Source organism: Equus quagga, chromosome 13 (assembly GCF_021613505.1).
Source record: "Equus quagga isolate Etosha38 chromosome 13, UCLA_HA_Equagga_1.0, whole genome shotgun sequence".
NCBI classification, from domain to species: Eukaryota; Metazoa; Chordata; class Mammalia; order Perissodactyla; family Equidae; genus Equus; species Equus quagga.
This window is the reverse complement of record NC_060279.1, coordinates 67,171,023-67,190,785: the sequence shown is the minus strand read 5'-3', so window position 1 is coordinate 67,190,785 and position 19,763 is coordinate 67,171,023. Positions and strand designations below refer to the sequence as shown.

General features: G+C 55.2%; 1 protein-coding gene across 3 annotated transcripts; it reads left to right on the top strand.

The window, feature by feature from the left end:
- Positions 1 to 539: 539 nt before the first annotated feature.
- FCSK (fucose kinase) lies at positions 540 to 19,483 on the top strand. 3 transcript variants are annotated; one of them, XM_046681407.1, is made up of 24 exons: positions 540 to 623; positions 5,245 to 5,349; positions 5,696 to 5,847; positions 6,632 to 6,682; positions 7,961 to 8,086; positions 8,446 to 8,518; positions 8,934 to 9,031; positions 9,402 to 9,482; positions 10,076 to 10,195; positions 10,366 to 10,537; positions 10,952 to 11,064; positions 11,756 to 11,857; positions 11,978 to 12,148; positions 12,650 to 12,714; positions 13,112 to 13,482; positions 14,179 to 14,389; positions 14,544 to 14,710; positions 14,804 to 15,025; positions 15,383 to 15,526; positions 15,691 to 15,810; positions 17,393 to 17,580; positions 17,665 to 17,764; positions 18,303 to 18,526; positions 18,699 to 19,483. In XM_046681407.1, the coding sequence occupies exons 2-24, from the start codon at positions 5,268 to 5,270 to the stop codon at positions 18,783 to 18,785; spliced, it is 3,240 nt and encodes a 1,079-aa protein (XP_046537363.1). In that variant the 5' UTR covers positions 540 to 623; positions 5,245 to 5,267; the 3' UTR covers positions 18,786 to 19,483. The 3 variants fall into 3 exon arrangements, with proteins under 3 accessions (XP_046537363.1, XP_046537364.1, XP_046537365.1); XM_046681408.1 differs by lacking the exon at positions 6,632 to 6,682; XM_046681409.1 differs by lacking the exons at positions 540 to 623; positions 5,245 to 5,349; positions 5,696 to 5,847; positions 6,632 to 6,682 and adding an exon at positions 6,984 to 7,097.
- The last annotated feature ends 280 nt before the right edge of the window (positions 19,484 to 19,763 follow it).

Genomic DNA, 19,763 nt, shown 5'->3' with positions numbered 1-19,763 from the left:
CATATAGATCTAATTGCTGCATAGTATTCTATTGCATGGACGTGCCAGGTTTCTTTTTCCAGTACCCTAGAGAGAGTATGTTTCCAATTTTCCGCGACCATTCGCAACTTTTCCAAAAACTCTGCGGATTCTCTTTCCACTGCAGAGTTGTTTCTTCCGGAAGGATCCATGTGACGAAAGCCGCGAAAGCATTGCCAATCCAACTCCTGCTTACGCTCGGCAACATCTGTGATTTTTTTCCCCCTGGATGGATTTTTTTTCTTCTGAGAAAAGCGGCGGTCCCAGGCGCCGGCCAGTGGGTTAAACAAACAAATCCCAAACCTGGAACCCGAGTCCGAGAAATCGAACCTGTGTCTTTAAGACGTATTCGTTCCTCTGGGAGTTGTAGTTTTGCCGGCCAATGGAGCTGCCGTCTCGCCTCACCTCCATTCTTGATCTGAAGGCTCACTGCCCTTTAGGAAAGTGCGGCCCGGACCATATCCGCTTGCTCGTGCGAGAGCTCGGAGCTGGTCTTTTGGGGAGGATAAACTAGGGCGGGCGGAAAAGGGAAACTACATTTCCCAGGGTGCGCCGCGAAGGGACTCGTTAAAGAGCTCGCCGCGGCGAGCGCCGGGCGGAGGCAGGTATGTCGGTCTGCGCGGCTCCCAGCAAATCACGCTAGATTTCCACCGCGGTTACCCGGCCCACCGTCTCGGACGGGCAGGACCAAACTGATCACTGAGCGCCCACTTGCTGTAGGGGGCGTCTGCAGGTCCCGCTACCCCTTGGCCTGGGTCTTTCAGCGGGAGCTCGGGGACCTGGCCGGTCCTGCGGTACCTGGGGACGCCTGGGACTGGGAGGGAGATGAGCCCCAGAGGGCCCTCACCCCTGAAGCAGGTGGGGCGCTGGATGCTGGCGCTGCTGGTTTTGCTTTGAGACCGTCTCCTGCCTCAGTTTACCCCATCGGGGCTCCTTTTCCACAAATCTTAATTACATGCCATTTATGTAATTTACAATATGATTTTACTCCCAATTAACTTCCTTCTGCCTTTTTTCTTTTTCCATGAGAAGGCAAATCATATCTCTTCCTGAACCTGTTTTTTCCCCCTTCAAAGCTCTAAAATGTGCAAAATCCCTGCCCTACCTCTCTTCTAAAAGCATATATGAAGAGGCCATATTATTTTGTTCTGTCCCCGGCTCCCCTTTCCTATCCCAATTTTGGGCGGTGTGTGGCTGAGAACATTAAAAAGTATTTCCACGTGGCTTCCATAGATGAAGTTCTATTGGAAGTGGGCAGGATGTTGGAAGAGGGGCCTGTATTCTTTTCTAAGATTTCTGTGCAAGTGTCCAGTATGGCAAAGGGCAGAGACTCCAGGAGAGATGTCTTGTTTTCACAGGGTGGTAAAGAGTGTAAACGTCCGAGTTGGACACACCAGGCCTGCCTGTACTAGCCGTGTGTGATCTTGGGCAGCCTATTACACCTCTTTGAGCTACAGATTCCTTACCTGTAACGTGGGTATGATGAAATCCAGCTCACACGGCTGTCCAGTGGGTCAGATGCACTGAGACTGCAGTGCCTGTGGCATGGGGCCTGAAGAAAGCACTCCCTAAGTGTTAGCCAGGAGTATCCGTCCACCTTTTGTGTTATCATAAAATCTCATTTTGGCTCATCTGGCAAGGCATGCTCCTCAGCCTTGCTTGATTTTTTCTTCTTCTGGGGCATCTTTGACCCAGAGACTATTTCAGAACCTTCACTCCCAGCAGCTTCAGAGCCAAGTTAAACTCTCCTGTTCCCTTTCACTGCTGGAGAACACTACTGTTCACTGAGCCCCTGCTGTGTGCCACGTATTTTACATTTTATTTAATGCTGACAACAGTCCTAGGAGGTTGGTATCTTTGGCCCTCGTTTTTAGATTAGGCTCAGGGAGGTTAAGTAACCTGCTTAAGATCACACAGGAAGGGGTGGGCCCCGTGGCCAAGTGGTTAAGTTCGCGCGCTCTGCTGCAGGTGGCCCAGTGTTTCGTTGGTTCGAATCCTGGGTGCGGACACAGCACTGCTCATCAAACCACGCTGAGGCAGCGTCCCACATGCCACAGCTAGAAGAATCCACAACGAAGAATATACAACTGTGTACCGGGGGGCTTTGGGGAGAAAAAGGAAAAAATAAAATCTTAAAAAAAAAAGGTCACACAGGAAGAGACAGAGATGGGGACAGAGACCTAGGGGCTGATTCCCAGCCCAAGACTATTCCTCTGCCTCAGTCTCTAGTAGCATGCAGTCCAGATAGTGCTGGCCTCCCTCCTCTGGCCATGACCTCTCACCTGCTTGTGTCTCCCAGTCACTATGCTGAAACCAAGACTGAGCTCAGACCTTCTGAGCTATGGGACTCTCCTTGGGGCATTTCTTCCTTGCTCTCTTTCAGCACCTTTGCTCGGGACCAAATATCATTATCACTATCACCTGAGTAAGAATTGGAGCAACCCAGATCCCAGTCATGGCTGCAGCATCCACTGGCCTCTGTAAAGTGGAGATAATTACTTACACTGCAGGGGTGTTGTGACGATGGAAAATCCTAATATCTTAGCTATGGGCCACAGTGGCTGAGCTCAGTCCCAGTGGCTGTTAGGCTATATGTCATCCTCATTTCATTGTCACCTTGTATTTGTTTAGGCTTTATCATATTATATAGCTGTAACACATTGAGCACTTGACATATGTGTACTCCTTTTGTTCTTTATTCAATCCTACAAAATAGGTTCAGTGTAGTGGTTAAGAGAATGGACTGAAAAAAAATGTGTTTGAATTCAAGTTGGGCTCTGCCACTTGCTTAGCTGTGTGACCTTGGGCAAGTTACTTAATCTCTCTGTACCTCAGTTTCTTCATCTGTAAGGATAAGATTAGTACTTCCCAGACAGTACGTTAGAGGTTCTTACAATGATTTTTCCTTTGAAGGTACCAAGAGGGAGGTGATCTTATACTCCCCCTGTTGGTTCCCCCTTGAAGAAGCAGACACCAAGATGGGATTAGACTTGCAAGAGATTTATCGGGGGAGGGGAAAAGAGGAGGAGGAAACTGGAGGAGGCAGGGAGAGATGTCAGTTTGCAGTCCAGGTCTGCTCCCTGTGAAGGAACACCGGAAGGAAGGAGGGAGGGAAGGGTAGGAAGGGTCACAGACTGCATTGCAGTTCTAAGACAGTTTCCCTTGAGTCGATGGGGAGTCCTGGAGCCAAAGTTGCCGGTCAGAGAATCCCCAGGATTGGGTCTGTCTTCGTGTCCCTGCTGCGCTGTCATTGGTTGGCAGCAGTTGGTGGAAAGTGTGCCTCCATGTGGACAAGCTGGGGGCATCTGTCAATTACACTCCCTGCCACAGGAGGCCTGGGAGACTTAGGGGTGCTGAAGATCACACACTGAGTTGGCGGCCAAGCTGGAATCCTTTGCCGCCCTCTCTCTGGGGAATGCTTTTGCTCTCAGGTGCCTGGCCAAGATCTCTATCTCAAATTTCCCCTCTGGATTTCCCTTCTGGGCCGAGCAGGGAACAGAGCAATTTCCGTTAGTGGTGGAGGCTTTCCCTGAAAGCTTGTGGGAGTGTGAGTGTCGCTAAGCGGTGGTATTTGTCAGCCTTAACCATAGGCTTGGTGGCAGCAGAGTCTGGCAGAAGAAGAAACTGTTGCTGAGCTTCAGGTTTCCTGTCGGCTCTGACTGGGCCCTGGGCTGACTGTGTGACTGGGCCCTGGGCTGACTGTGTGCGCAGGGCACCTCTGGGACAGCGTGCAGCTTGCTTCCACTCTCCTTCCGATGCTGAGCTTTGGGGGCTGGAGGGAAGAGGTGGAGGTGGGTTGCCTGGTGGGACAGCAGCCGGGGCCCTGCCAGAGGTAGTTGCCAGGGCCCCCCTAGGTGCTCGTCCACAGATGGTCTTGGGGCGGCCAGGGGCTCTGGAGTCGGATTGGTTTCCCATCTGGTAGGAGAGGAGTGTTGGGGGATAGGATAGGGTGAAGCCATAGCTTTGGCCTCAACTTCCCCTCACTTACTCAGAGTGCCCTGGAGGAAGATGGCTGACAGGTGGGGTTGCAGCTCCCATCTGGCTTGGAGCCTTTGGGGGGACACTCCCCTCTGAGGTCTCTGTAGTGGGTGCTGTTGGCATCCTGCCTGGATCCCCTTGAACAGGCTGGTGCACCCCTCCCACAGCCACCCTCTTCTCCAGGGAATTGCCCTCAGCCTGGGAGGTTAGAACCTCCCTCACCCTCCCCTCCCCTCAGCTCACAGCCAAAGACTGAATGATGAGGGATGGGTGGTCCAGAAAGGGCAGCCACTGCTTTAAGGTAGGACCCACTGTCAAGCCCACCCTGCTCCCCTTGCTTCCTCTCCTGAGGAAATCACCTGTGCCCAGATTGAGAAGGTCAGAGATACACTCACCACGTGACCCAGCAGTCCCACACCTGGGTATCCACCTAGAAAGAGGAAGTCTTATGTTTGCACACACGCTGCACACAAATGTTTATAGCAGCTCTAGTTATGATTCCCCAAACCTGGAAACAGCCCAAATGTCCTTCAGTGGGGTGGATAGAGGAACAAACTGTGGAACGTCCAGGCAATGGCATACTGCTTGGCAAAAAAGAGAAAGAACTACTGATATGTGCAGCCAGCTTGTATGAATCTCAGAGGCATTATGTTGAGTGAAATAAGCCAGTCTCAAAAGATTACAGTCCTGGGGGATGGGAGGCATATGGAGCTACTGCTGAACAAGTATAGAGTTTCTGTTTGAGGTGACGAAGGGTTCTGGAGATGGAGAGGGCGGTGGTTACACAGCATTGTCAAGGTAATTGTTGCCACTGAATTGTATACTTAAAAATGATTGAAAGGGCACTTTTTTTTTCTTTTAAAGATTGGCCCTGAGCTAACATCTGTTGCCAATCTTTTTTTTTTTCCTTTTTCTCTCCAATGCCCCCTAGTACACAGTTGTACATTCTAGTTGTGAAAGGGCAAATTTTATGTTATATATATTTTACCACAATTAAAAAAACTCTCAGTGGACAAAATAAAAGATTCCATCCCAGTGAAAGCTATGGAGAAGAGATCGGTGGTTGTCAGAGGTGAGGGATGGGGGAGGGTATGACTGTAAAGGGGTAGCATGTGGGAGTTTTTTTGGGTACACATGGTGGTGGTGGCCTCAAGAATCTATATGTGTGTTAGAGGTCATAGAGTCGTACACCAGAATGATGTGATAACTGAAACACAAAGTTCACGCACACCCGTATCTTCGCCTCAGGGAGCCCCTCAGCTTTGGCCAGAATGGAGCAGCCAAAGGGGGTTGATTGGACTGTCATTATCCTGACGTGCCAGTACAAGGACAGCGTCCAGGTCTTCCAGAGAGGTAGGTCACCCTCCCTACCCACTTTGCCCCTGATGTAGAACTCCCATCCCCTCCCTTGCCATACCCCTACAGCCCCAGGAGCCAGGCAGACCTGGGTTCAAACCCAGATTCTGCTTCTTCTTAGCCATGTGACTTCAGACATTTCATTGAGACTCAGTTTTCTCATCTGTAAAGTGGGGGTAATTGTACTTACCTCACAGAGTTGGGTGAAGATCTAATGAGCTACCACATGAAAACCTACTAAGTCAAAGAAGATAAAACAATGACTATCAGTAGGTTTGCCTTAGGTGCTTTGGACCAGGGCAGGGAGGCTGGGGGGCAGGTCCCAGCTCTGTTGTGCCCACAGAGCTGGAATTGCGGCAGAAGCGGGAGCAGATCCCTCCCAGGACGCTGTTACTGGCCGTGGAGGACCCTGAGACGCGTGTGGGCAGTGGAGGAGCCACCCTCAATGCCCTGCTGGTGGCTGCTGAACACCTGAGTGCCCGGGCAGGCTTCACTGTGAGTGCCCATAAAGTGCCATCCTCTGGCACATGTTCTCTTCAGAACAGGGATTCGGGGTTAAAACATGGTTTCCAAGGTCCTCAGCTCTTCTGGCCCCATCGCCCTGCCCGTTCAGCATTTGGCATCAGTTTTTGTTTCTGTCAATTAGGCAGACTCATCCAGGGGAGGGCAGAAGGCAGGGCCAACCTCCATAGTGGTTTTAGAAAGTTGGAGCCAATATCTCAGAGTTAGGCTTTCCAGCTTCTCTTGAAAAACTCGAAGATCTTGCTACGCTGGGCTCTCCTTCCAACATGGCAACTGTTTGCTGGAACTGAGATGCAGCTGGCCCCATTAGGCAGGGCATGGGAATCAGTGTCCCCACTCAGCCCATGTCCCACACACACTCAGCCACTTCACCTGGTCACCTTGCCTGCATGGCACCCTGGCATAGGGAGTGAAAGTGGCTGCAGGAATGGACACACTCTGGTGATGGAGGTGGCACTGGCAGGGGAGGAGACCACTGTGTGGTTGCCATGGAGCTGACTCACCATGAGTCACCTAGCAGCCAACTGGCCCCATATTCTTACCTGCAGCCTCCCCTAAGAACAGGGGCCAGGGAGATGGCTCAGGGACCGAGCTACAGGGATCCTTTATCCGGGAGGGCCCAGGGCTGCCTCTTTGCCTTTTGTTTCTTTGGTACCTGAGTGAATTTATCTTGGGGTCTTTCCCTGGGTAAGATGGTGCTGTGTTTGGGTGCCATCTGCCCAGGCCTCTGTCAACAGGGCTCTCCCACTCTTGATAGGTGGTCACGTCTGATGTCCTGCACTCGGCCTGGATCCTCATCCTGCACATGGTTAGTAGAATGCAGGGCAGGGGCCGTGCAGGAGGCTGGAACCCTTGATCCTCGGGATTGGACGGGATTTTAAGGGTGTTCTACCTTTGCATGTATGCAAGGTATTCATTGTGAAAATCCAGAAAAATCGGACTCAGAATTGATCCAAGTGTTGAAAGTAAGGAACTGGCTGAATATAAACAGCATATCCTCCTGGTGGAGTATTAGACAGTGATTGAAAGGTCCATCTAACTCTATGCACTGACCTGGAAAGAGACTTAACAGCTCTGTGACCTTGGGCAAGTCACTTGCACCTTTCTAGGCCTCAGTTTCCTCATCTGTAAAATGAGGATGGCAACAGTTTCTACTTCATGCCAGTGTGCTGAGATGATCCATCAAATGCTCCACACGGGACCTAGCTGGCTCACTGTGGAGGGTAAGGAAATGTATTTTCATTGTTCAGTGGAAAAGGCCCGCTACGCAAGTTTGTATAGAGTGATCTCAGTTTTGTAATTGGAATTTGATTGGGATAAGTGTAGATCCACATGCACGAAATAATACAGGGAGAAGCCTCTGTGAACTTTGCCTAGATTCCCCCAATGGTGATATTTTTGAAAACTATGGTATAATCTCAGCTGGGATATTGACCTTGCTATAGTTCCTGGGCTTATTTCCCAGTTTTACTTTGTTCGTGTGTGTGTGTGTGTGTGTGGTGTGTGTGTGTGTGTGTGTGTGTCTGTGTATATATGAAGTTCTGTTGTCTTTACCTTTTCAGGATCTCCTCTTTGTAAAAAGAAATTTAAAGAATGTATGAATAAGTCTGATGAGCTAGACCTCAAAATAAGGGCAATGGTTATTATCCTTGAGGGATTATTTTCTTTTTTCAGATCTGCGTTTTCTAATTTTTTATCATAATCATGTATTTGAAAAAATTGAGAAAATACTTTTTTTTTTTTGTGAAGAGGATTGGCCTTGAGCTAATATCTGTTGCCAAACTTCCTCTTTTTACTTGAGGAGGATTGTCACTGAGCTAACATCTGTGCCAGTCTTCTATTTTATGTGGGATGCTGCCACAGCATGGCTTGATAAGCGATGCTATGTCTGCGCCTGGGATCCAAACCTGCGAACCCTGGGCTGCCAAAGTGCGCGTACTTAACCACTATGCCACTGGGTGGCCCCAGAGAAAACACTTTTTAAAAGTCCTCTACCAGGATGTCTTTCCACCCTTACTTAGCTGATGGGGTGTCCCCAGGCTCTCTGCCCCAAGGGCTCTTTCTCTTTTCCTGGCTCCTGCCTCAGGGCCGAGATTTCCCCTTCGATGACTGTGGCCGGGCCTTCACCTGCCTCCCTGTGGAGAACCCCCAGGCCCCCGTGGAGGCCGTGGTCTGCAACCTCGACTGCTTGCTGGACATCATGAGCCATCGGGTAAGGCAGGCAGCTGCCATGAGGCCTAGTCCCACAGCTCTCTCCCTGCACCACTAGCTATAGTCTGTGCTTGCTCAGATGGGGTCACCAGGAAGAACGGCTTTAGGGGTGTCCAGAGTTATTTAGAGCTTCAGGAAGTTAGTGTTGGCCACAATGGGGGGATGTGTGGCCTCAAGAGGTGGACGGGAGGGCCAGCATTGGCACTGTCGGTCTGGGCAGGCCCCTGTCACCTCAGCAGCCAGAGACCCCCTGGACAAGGTGGCTGCTGGAGCATGCAGAACAGGCCAAGACTGGGCTGTGTGGGAGCAGAGGGAGGGCTGGGCCAGGGCACCAGCTGCATTCTCTCTCCTCTTCCACAGCTGGGCCCAGGCTCCCCACCAGGTGTGTGGGTTTGTAGCACCGACATGCTGCTGTCTGTTCCTCCAAACCCAGGTGAGTCTGACAAGACTTGGGACCGCCTCCCCTAGCCACAGCCAGGCACAGGCTCTGCCTCTCCTCGCCCACCCACTGGTCTTGTCCCACTGCCCTATTCAGAAGGGAAGCTGTAGCGTGTGGACGATGAAACTCAAACCTGGGGTTAGGGCTCCCCCTGCTGGACCTCAGTCTGCCTGTCTGCGGAATGGAGATGCCCAGCCCTGCCCCTTCTGCCCCGCATGGCTCTGTGGAAGAACTCTGAGGGGGAGGTGTTGTCATTCTCCCAGAGGAATGTCCCTTTGGCTTTGGAAACCATATTCCCTCTAGAGGTGACTGGATGCCCCTGCCCGGAGCTCTTGCTTCCTCCTGGCTGGGGTCTCCTTGCCTTGGGTTGGGGCCCCCCGGGGGAGCCTCCTGACTGTCCCACCCACAGGGATCAGCTGGGATGGCTTCCGGGGAGCCAGAGTGATTGCCCTTCCGGGGAGCACGGTCTACGCCCGGAACCATGGCGTCTACCTCACTGACTCCCAGGTAGTGTCCCTGGGGCAGCAGTGTGGGCTGCTGAGCCGTCCTGGGATGGCCTCCTGGTCCTGTGCTCTGGGCAGCCTCTTGTCCTGGACTTCCTGGGCTGTCTGGATTCGGAGGCGTTTCCCCTGTGGCAGCAGCTCTTGTGCTCACTTAGTCTTTTGCTAGACTTGAGTTGCACCCTGACCCTGTGAAGACATTCACAACCTGCCCTCCACTGTCGGGGGCGGGAGTCTTGGGCACTCGTGTCCCGAGGAGTATGCTGGCACCTGTCAGGCTGGTGTCCTACATTTTCATTTGGAGAACACCCTGCTGTGCCCTCCTTTCCTATCCTTTCTTGCTCCCTTCCCTGACTCTGTTTTCTCCCCCCACATAGGGCTTCGTTTTGGACATTTACTACCAGGGCACTGAGGCAGAGATACAACGGTGTGCCAGGCCTGATGGGCGGGTGCCACTGGTATGGCTGCCAGGCCCACATTGGGAGGCTTTGGGGGCCTTATGGAACAGGGGAGGGAGGGTTTGCTTTCCTGCCTGAGGCAGAGCCCCACTCCTGGAAAATTCTAGGGCAGGCTAGAACCAGAATCTGAGGAAGGTCTGGAACTGGTATTCCAGGGAGCAGGTGGAGCAAGAATCTGAGGAAGGGGTAGTATTGGAATTCAGGGTCTTGTCCTGAACCAGGAAGGCTAGAACCAGAATGTGAGCGAGTTTGGGAATGCAGTTGGCAGGAAGTCTAGAACCCAACTTGGGAGATCCTTCTAGAATGACGGACAAGGACAGGAGTTGTGGGTAAGGGTCTGGGACTGGGCCATGGGGAAGATGAACTAGGTTTTGGAGGAGGCCTGAAAATTGAGGAGGGTACGAGACGGTGCCTGCTGAGGGGTCCCTTGGTGGGAACCCAACTAAGCCTAGAGTTTGGGTGCTGGAGTGGCCTAGAAGACAAGACTCTGCCTGGCATGGCAGCTGGCCTTGCTTGGCCTCTCCACATGTACCCTCCCCAACTCATGCCCAAGCCTGGCCTCAGGGTGCCCCCACTTGACCTTGTCCCTCCAGGTCTCTGGGGTTGCCTTCTTTTCTGTGGAAATGGCTGAACACCTCCTAACCACCCATGTGAGCCCTCCCCTGGATGCCTGTACCTACATGGGCTTGGACTCTGGAGCCCGGCCTGTCCAGGTGACTTGGGGTGGGGGTTAGGGAGCCATGGCCTGGGGGAGAGGCCCTGACACTGGCTGTGTGACCTCAGGCCAGCCCCTTCCCCTCTCTGGGTCGGCGTCTCTGGGGATGGGACTCCCCAGCTAAGCCTAGGAACCCCTCAATAGCTGTGTGTCCTACTCTTGCCCCAGCTGTCTCTATTTTTCGACATCTTGCTCTGCATGGCTCGGAATGTGAACAGGGAGGACTTCCTGGAGGGCCGGCCCCCAGAGATGGGGCAAGGAGGAGCAGATGTTGCGGGTTATCTGCAGGGCGCCCGGGCCAAGCTGTGGAGGGAACTTCGAGATCAGCCCCTCACCATGGGTGGGTACTGCCTCTTGGCTCTCCTGGGGGGAGACCATGGGAGTGAGGACCCCCAGAATGAGACTCTTCCCTGCCTGGCCCCCTGGGCTCCTGGACCAGGCAGGCCTAGTGCATGGACTGGACAATTACCCTCTCCCAATGCAGACTCCCCCCTCCCAACTCTCTTTCCTTCTTCCTTTGTCTCATTCCTGGGTTCCAGTCCCAGTCAGTCCCAGTCGTCCCACTTTGTAGCTGAGTGACTTTGGGCAGGTTGCTAAGCCTCTCTGGATCTCAGCTTCCCTTTTGGCACAATGGGCTTATTACCATGCCTGCCCTCCCAGGGCCTTATGAGGATGTGTCTGCTGGTGGGAGGCCTGGCTTGGCATCAGAGCTGCAGCAGACATGCAGTTGGGGTCGGTACTTGTATCTTTACAGCATATGTCCCCGACGGCAGCTACAGCTACATGACCAACTCAGCCAGTGAGTTTCTGCGCAGCCTCACATTCCCTGGGGCTCCCAGAGCCCACATTGTGCACTCCCAGGTGGAGGTAAGACCCACCTGGAGGTAAGACCAGCAGAGGTGACTGCTGGGTGCCAGGGACCAGGTGGAATGGGGGCTCCAGGACAGGGAGGGAATAGCCCATGATTGGAACAGATTACCCATGTGTAGGCGTTATTACCCCCATTTCACACCGGAGGCACTGGAGGCTCAGAGAGGTTAAGTAACTTGCCTAAGGCCACAGAGCCAGTAAGTGGCCAAATCAGGATTCTCTATCTAGATCTCCCTCATTGAGAAGCTAGAGAAGACTCCCCCTACGCTTTCTGCAGGGTCTGCTTGGGGAGACAGGTGCATTTGAGGTGATGGGCCTAGGTCAGTGCCATGGTGCTGAGGAAGGGGGCAGGTTTAGAGTTCAGAGGTGGCCCTTGGGGGGGCAGGGGTGGGGTACCTGGATGGGTGGGAGAGGTTTTCTGTGGGAGCTGTCATCTGGTGGGACTTCCATTACTCAGTTCAGATTTGCTCTGGAGGAGAATGCAGGGAGAGCATGCCCCTGGGGGAACCGCATGAACAAGGTGGGATGGGAGTAGGCCTGAGGCTGAGGCCAGGGCAGGGACTGACTGGGGTCTGGCTGGCCAGCAGGCACGCTGAGCAGCAGGAATTCAGCTCAGGCCTTGGCTGTGGAAGAGCACTGGGGCAGCCCTTGGCCCTGGGCCCTTACAACCTTCTCCCTGGCTTCACAGGAGCTGCAGCTCCTGGGTGCTGGAAGCTCCGTGGTCAGCTGCCTGCTGGAGGGCCCTGTCCAGCTGGGTCCTGGGAGTGTCCTGCAGCACTGCCACCTTCGGGTGAGGCCTGAGAGCAGGGGTAGAGGGAGGGCAGGGTTACAGGGGCCAGGGTCCTGTGTGTGTTGGGGGCTGCCTGGGGCTATGCTGCCCACCCAAGGTGCTTGCCCTCTCCCTCACCAGGGCCCCATTCAAATCGGCGCCGGCTGCTTTGTGAGTGGCCTGGACATGGCCCAGTCTGAGGCACTGCACGGCTTGGAGCTGCATGACCTCGTCCTGCGGGGACACCACGTGCGCCTGCATGGCACCCCCAGCCGTGCCTTCACCCTTGTTGGCCGTCTGGACAGCTGGGAAGTAGGTGCCTGCCCTACCTCCTCACCCCCATCTTCAGGCTTTGGGTAGCCAGCCCCTTGGGGGCCCAGCGCAGCTCCCACACCACTGCAGGGCCATCAGAGTGCTGACCTGAGGGATAGGTGGTGAGGAGGGTGTGGGCAGTAGAGTCACAATAGGCCTTTACTTCCCTCATCATCTGCTCTGTGAGGCAGGCTGGATGGGGATTTTTATCCCCATTTTACAGGCTGGAGACTGAGGTTCAGAGAGGGTGGTGACCTGCCTTGGGCCGCAGAGCCGATTATGGTGGGTCGGGCGTAGAACCACGATTCTGCTCCAAGTTCCAGGCACCTGGGTAGGAGTGCTGAGGCTCCAGGGCTTGAAGCAGTGTTTCAGAACTTGCTCGCGTATGTGCCCGTCTCTCTTCCTGTCCTCTCTTGAGCAGCTCCTGGCCCCCTGGCCTTAGTGTCCCTAACCCCTTCCTGTGGCTGCTGCAGCCCTGACTGCTTCTTCCTCTTCCCCCAGAGACAGCCAACAGGAACGTATCTCAACATGTCCTGGAGTGAATTCTTCCAGAAGACAGGCATTCAGTAAGGTTGATGGCCCTGACGAGCCTCTGTGGGCCTTGGCAGCCCGGGTGGCTGCTTCTTCGAAGCTTATCCCTGCCTCTACCCCAGAGAAGCAGCTGGCCCCTCTCCCACCTCACCAGGCCTGGGGTAGCTTTGGGCAGGGTGATCCTCTCAGCCCCTTCCTGTTGGGCAGCTCCAAGTTCCTAGCAATGCTCAGGCTTTGGGATTTTGTTCAGTGGCCTGGGAAAGGAGGCAGGGCAGCTGGGCCTCCCTCCCTGAATTGCCTGCTTGTGCCACCTCTGGAGGAGTTTGTCCTGTCCCTGTGAATTAGCCAGCCCCCAGGTGACAGGCAGTCAGAACTTAGTGAGGAAGCAGGAGCCCTTGCCTCCCTCCCTAATGTGACTTCTCCCCACATCAGAGACTGGGACCTGTGGGACCCAGACACGCCCCCCGCAGAGCGTTGTCTTCTCAGTGCCCGCCTCTTTCCTGTGCTTCACCCCTCGAGGGCCCTGGGGCCCCGGGATATGCTGTGGATGCTGGACCCCCTGGAGAATGGGGGTGAGGCCCTGCGGGCCTGGCGAGCCTCCTGGCGTCTGTCCTGGGAGCAGCTGCAGCCGTGCCTGGACCGAGCTGCCACGCTGGCCTCCCGCCGGGACCTGTTCTTCCGCCAGGCCCTGCGTAAGGCGCGGCATGTGCTGGAGGCCCGGCAGGACCTCAGCCTGCGCCCGCTGATCCAGGCTGCTGTCCATGAGGGCTGTCCTGGGCCCCTGCTGGCCACGCTGGACCAGGGTAAGTGTGCTGGGCATCTGTGCTGGGCAGCCAGACCCAGCATCACCTGCCCTATCTGCCCTCTGGGTGATCAACCTGAGGGTACTAGGGAACCAAGAGACTTTAAAGCAGGGGAGAGACACAGTGGAGTTTACCGTTAGGTTTCTGGGAAGCTGCATCCCTGTCGGTGGGAGTTTGGTGCCAGGCTGAGGCCTAGGGCTGAGCCTCTGGGCCCTATGAGCATCAGCAAACCCTGCATGTTCTGTACTAAGTGCCAGGATGTGGGCGAAGAGCTGCAGGGCCCCAGGGGGATGAGGCCAGCTCTACCTGGGGCTCAGGTACACTGGCTAGGGGCTCAGCCTTAGCCTCACATGCAGCTCTCATTATCCCCATTTAAGTCATTCACCTATACAGCTGGTTGGTGGTGGGGCTGAGACTTGACCCCAGGAGCTTTGATGCCTGAGCCTGAGCTCTTAACCACTATGGGCATCCTGGGTGAGGGACGAAGAGGCACAGCTGGGCTGGGGCTGGCAGGATGAGAAGAACTTTGCCAGGCAGAGGAGTGGGGCATGCATTCACAGGCAAGGACACATCTTGAGCAAAAGTGAAGAGGTATGAGGGGTCTGGAGTGTTTGGGGGACTGTTGAGTAGTCTCTGGGAGCAGAGGGTGTTGGGGATGGGGCCCTCCCCAGCCACCCCTGACTCCTGGTCCCTTAGTTGCAGCTGATGCAGGAGACCCTGGTGTAGCAGCCCGGGCGCTGGCCTGTGTGGCAGATGTCCTGGGCTGCATGGCAGAGGGCCAAGGAGGCTTACGGAGTGGGCCAGCTGCCAACCCCGAGTGGATGCGGCCCTTCTCATACCTGGAGTGTGGAGACCTGGCGGGGGGTGTGGAGGCCCTCGCCCAGGAGCGGGACAAGTGGCTGAGTAGGTAAGTGCAATGGAAGTCAGAACCCTTGGAGAAGCCCCTGGCCATCCTTGGAGGTGGAAACCCAGAGAGAGGTGGGGTGCCCTCAGGTCACCCAGGGCAGTTCATCCCCAGCTTAGGGCTCCATGCTGCCATCTCTCCCTTACCCTCTTGGCAGGCCAGCCTTGCTAGTGCGAGCTGCTCGCCACTACGAGGGGGCTGGGCAGATCCTGATCCGCCAGGCTGTGATGTCAGCCCAGCACTTTGTCTCCATGGAACCGGTGGAGCTGCCAGCACCTGGGCAGTGGGTGGTGGCTGAGTGCCCGGCGCGTGTGGATTTCTCTGGTGAGCCCCTTGTGGGAGGTGGGGATGAGGGTCGCTACCTCAGAACTGGGCTGGCAGCCCCGTGACCAGCTTGGTCTTGTCCAACTGCTGCAGGGGGCTGGAGCGACACACCACCCCTCGCCTATGAGCTTGGTGGGGCAGTGCTGGGCCTGGCTGTGCGAGTGGACGGTCGTCGGCCCATTGGGGCCAGGGCACGCCGCATCCTGGAGCCTGAACTGTGGCTGGCATTGGGGCCTCAGCAGGACCAGATGGCGATGAAGATAGTGTGCCGGAGCCTGGATGATCTGCAGGATTACTGCCAGCCCCATGCCCCAGGTCAGGGCACTGGGACTGTAGGTGGGGATGGCACACACAGCTAGCTGGGGGGTGGGGGCGGAACCCTGGAGACCCTGCAGGCGACAGAGGCCTGGCCTGAGGACAAGCCAGTCTGGTGGAGGAGCCCTGGTCACCCTGCCTAGGTGCATGCAGGTGCAGGAGGTAGAACTGGCACGTTTGCCCGTGCTGGGGAGCCCAGAGGCCCTTTTGTGGCTTGGGGACCGGGCCTGCACTGCTGCTGGGCTTTTGTCCACCAGACAAGCCCCAAGCTAGGCTGTGAAATAGTGGAGGTGGGGTGGGATTTCTGCTTCTGCCCTCAGAGACCAAATTCCTTGCCGGGTGCTGGTCCCTCCACAGGGGCCCTACTGAAGGTGGCCTTCATCTGTGCGGGGATCGTGGACGTCCGCTCCAAGCTCTCACTGAGTGAGCAGCTGCTGCGCACCTTTGGGGGTGGTTTTGAACTGCATACTTGGTCTGAGCTGCCCCATGGCTCCGGCCTCGGTGAGTGGGGCCTGTCTGCCTGCTGCCCTCTGACTCCATCCCCACCCTCCAGCCTCACCTCTGATCCTCCACCCCAGCCTCTGCCCAGTGGAGAGGGAGTGAGTGGGGCAGGACAGGGCTGAGCAGAGCTGTTTATGCCTGGTTCCCTACTCCATGCCCTGTAGGCACCAGCAGCATCTTGGCAGGCGCTGCCCTGGCAGCCTTGCAGCGGGCCGCAGGCCGGGCAGTGGGCACAGAGGCCCTGATCCATGCAGTGCTGCACCTGGAGCAGGTGCTCACCACAGGTATGGGACTGCCTTGGGTCAGGAGGGAGGTCACTGGCACTTTCCCAAGTGCCTCCAGGGGCTTCCCTGGACTGGCAGACAGCCACATATCTGTGCTGCTCCTTAAAATGGTCAGATCTTCCTTCTTATTACTCTGATCCTCTCTGGTGTTTCTACTTCAAAGGAGCTGATGTTTTATGAGCACCTACTAAATGCCAGGTTTTGTGCTGCACCTTTCATATGTGTTAGGCCGTTCATACCAGGTGCTATTCCTCATGACTGTTGTCACCCAGAGCTGTCCCTCAGGGCAGGGCTGGGCAGAGCTAGGTTTGGAGTAGGGGACAGAACCTTCAGCCTGCCCTTCTGGCAATGTGCCCCCCTTGCCATATGGGGGGCGCTGAGGGCCCAGCACATGGCTGGGATCATAACAGAATGTTATTAGCACAAGGCTTCTCCCTTCTTGCCACCATGGTCCCTTGGAATCCATGCACAATGGAGAGATGCCACAGCTTTATCTGGCCCCAGATCCTAGGATGCTCTGGTCACCTCAGGATGCCAGGCCTCGTCCCCAGCATGACTCTGGGAAGGGACTGCCACAAAGACATACAGATGCCTGATATGGTACCATCCCGGTTACTTCGAAGCCCAGTCCTCTCCCTTCATTGTCATGACTCACATCCCGTAATAGGTAGTCATTAGAAAAGGGCAGATGGGGAGGCCTTTTCAGTTTTCTTCTTAGGTACACCATTCAAATCCTTCATTAGGTCAACTGACAACTAGTTATTGAATATCCACTCTGTGTTGGGCCCTGGGGATAAAATGAGCAAAAGCAGGGCCCTTGCCCTCAGGAGTCATCTGGTCTATTGGAGACAGACATTAATCAATAACCACTCAAATGAATGTATAATTACAAGTTGTGGTAAGTGCTCTGAAGGAGAGGGGTGCAATTAAGGAGTTCTTGACATTTCAGGCCCTATGCTAACCACCATGTTTTGGCTGTAAAGTTCCAGATGCCTCCTGCCATTTGCATTTTACATTTTAACTCCTTGTAGGCCCTCCCCAGATATCAAGGGCCTATTCCAGAACCATCTCAAGTTTTGTCATTTTTACATAGCTGCAAGAGGAAAAGAGATCCATACATTTCATTACTAAAGCAAGATGTGAACACGCTCTTTCAAGTTCAGTAAGAGATGATGGAAAGCTTATTTCCAACATCAATACCTTTTGTCAGAAAAGACAGAGTGCAGGGGACTGCTAGGCTACAGAGAAAGTCCTATCATTTCTCCTCAGGGGAGAGGTTAGTGCAAGGTCTTATCCTTCGATGTGGTTTACCCCAATTCCAATGACACAAAGTTTGTCTGCAAGAAAACTCAGGCCTCTTGCATTCCAAGCTTGGCTCCAGAGTGAAGCCCTTTCCCTTGCTGGGTTCATCCTGCTCCCAGGGCTAGGGCAGAAGCTGCACAGCTCACCTGGGCCAGCTGGAGTTGGGGGAAGGTGTCTTCCCACGCTGGTCCCTGCCAGGGGTGCAGGGCCAGGAGCCTGTGCTGGGAGAGGAAAATTGGGTCAGATAGGCTCTAACAGTGATGGGGCCCTGGGCTCACAGGAGGTGGCTGGCAGGACCAAGTGGGTGGCCTAATACCTGGCATCAAGGTGGGGCGCTCCCGGGCTCAGCTGCCACTGAAAGTGGAGGTGGAAGAGATCACTGTGCCTGAGGGCTTTGTCCAGAAGCTCAATGACCACCTGCTCCTGGTGTACACTGGCAAGACCCGCCTGGCACGGAATCTGCTGCAGGTGAGCCCCGGCCCGAGGAGGGAGGGAAGCAGATGGCTCAGCTGGGCCCAGATCCTCATTGCACCCCTCCTGCCCCATGTGCAGGATGTGCTGAGGAGCTGGTATGCCCGGCTGCCTGCTGTCGTGCAGAATGCCCATAGCCTGGTGCGGCAAACTGAGAAGTGCGCTGAAGCCTTCCGCCAAGGTGAGGTGCTTTTACCCTGGAGGTTAGGGCACCAGAGTAAGTGCCTTGTCACTTGTGGGTCTGAGGCCAGAGAACTTTGTGGGCTTGGCACAGGCCACAGGTATGAGGCCCCTGGGGATAGAAGCCTACTGTCTGGCTTCCCCAGGGTCTCACATCCAGGTGGGAGCCATATCTCAGGACAACACTTGCATCATGGGGAAGGCTTCCAGCCCCACCTACCAGGGAGCAGATGAGGGAAGAGGTTCAGCCCCATAGCTGAGTTCCAGGGAGTCAGAGCTGAGCAGGGTTCCAAGGGAGTGGCTACAGAGTTCACTGAACACTGTGCTAGGCACTGTGCCTGCTGCTCTACGCACATTAGTTCTCAGACAACCCTGTGAGGTAGGCTTTATCACTCCTGTTTGGAGCCAGCAGTGGACCCAGGTCCTTAACCATAACACTGGTTAAGTAGTGCCTCTTGGCACTTTATTCAGTCTACAAGTGGGCATTAAGTGATTATCCTGGCTCAGGCACGCCATTCTCCTCTCTGCCCCCACCCCAGGAAGCCTGCCTCTGCTGGGCCAGTGTCTGACCTCATACTGGGAACAGAAAAAGCTCATGGCTCCAGGCTGTGAGCCCCTGGCTGTGCGGCGTATGATGGATATCCTGGCCCCCCATGTGCATGGCCAGAGCCTGGCAGGGGCAGGCGGCGGGGGCTTTCTTTATCTACTGACCAAGGAACCACAGCAAAAAGCGGCTCTGGAGGCCGTGCTGGCCAAGACTGAGGTACTTGACGGTGTTGGGGTATGGTAGGTGGGGACAGGAGTGCTCGCTGTGGCCCACCTGCTAATGAGGGGCTATAGCTGCAAGTCTCCCTGGCCCTGCAGCCTCAGACTGGCCTCCAGAAAGCCTGAGATTTCCCAGAGGCCTCTAAACAACTCCTGTCCTTTGCTCCCAGGGCCTCGGGAACTACAGCGTCCACCTGGTAGAAGTGGACACTCAGGGCCTGAGCCTGCAGCTGCTGAAGAGTGAGACCTCAACCTGATGCCCCTTCCCATGAGGCTTGTCCTTCTGCAAGAGGAGAAAACCTGGAGCTACCGTAACCCCTCCCTTCCTTCCCCCATGGGAGCACTCAGCCTCCTACTCCCTACACACCTCTTTGTGAATCTGCTCCCAGAGGAAGCCAACCTGAGCTTGGGCCCAGTCCCTTCTAGAGCTTGGTGAAGCAGAGATGGTGTTTGGGAACAGGACTGTGACCTCCTGGTTGGCAGTGGCCTAGGCTTGGCCTCTGCTCCATCTGGACATAAGGTTCTAAGCTCAGTGTCTCATGTGGCCTTTACAAATCCCATGGCCCAGCTTGGGCCTTGGCCTTCTCACTCTCTACAAGGGCCTGGAAGAAGGGGATGACAGCCTTAACAGATGGCTGGGGTCCCTTGGTAAAGCCAATCCCAAAAAGGCCCTTTGAGGCATTTCTTGTGGCCTTCCTTAGATGTCAGGCTTTTGCCTGAGTAGAGACTTCATGCTCAACACTCACTCCCAGGCTGACTGGATGGGGGAGTGGGAGCAGGGGGAGGGATCTATACCCATGTGTGTGGCACTGAGCCAGTGTGGTCCTGCAGCAAGTCACTGCCAAACCAGGCCTTAACCAGCAACATTATAGACCGTGCCATGTGACTCAGTGTCTGTGGGCAGTGGGTTCTTAGGATTGCAACCTTCTTAGAATAAATCCACTCTGTCCTTCAAGGCTGTCCTCATAAAGCTCTTTTTTGTTCCTGCCGGGAGCAATTCCCACCTCCCCAGCACTGTGGGAAACTGCCCCTGGGATGATCCAGGTTCTGGCACAGAGGGCCCCAGAGGGCGATGAGAGTCCAGGATTGGATGAGGTGCCTGCTATCATGTGGGTCCTGGCGGTAGCTGTGCATTCACTCTGGGTGCGGGAGGGGGCTGAGGCCTTAGGCTTTTACCTTCACATTTTAGGGGAACTGGTGGACCTGTCTTGCCCTGTAGGATCCAACCCTCCCTG

Bases quoted from the DNA above. Each gene is read 5' to 3' on its own strand.
- FCSK (XM_046681407.1), top strand. From the start codon at position 5,268: ATGGAGCAGCCAAAGGGGGTTGATTGGACTGTCATTATCCTGACGTGC. The intron at 14,711-14,803 runs GTGAGCCCCTTG...CAACTGCTGCAG, and splicing joins GGCGCGTGTGGATTTCTCTG to GGGGCTGGAGCGACACACCA. The intron at 15,811-17,392 runs GTATGGGACTGC...CTGGGCTCACAG, and splicing joins GGAGCAGGTGCTCACCACAG to GAGGTGGCTGGCAGGACCAA.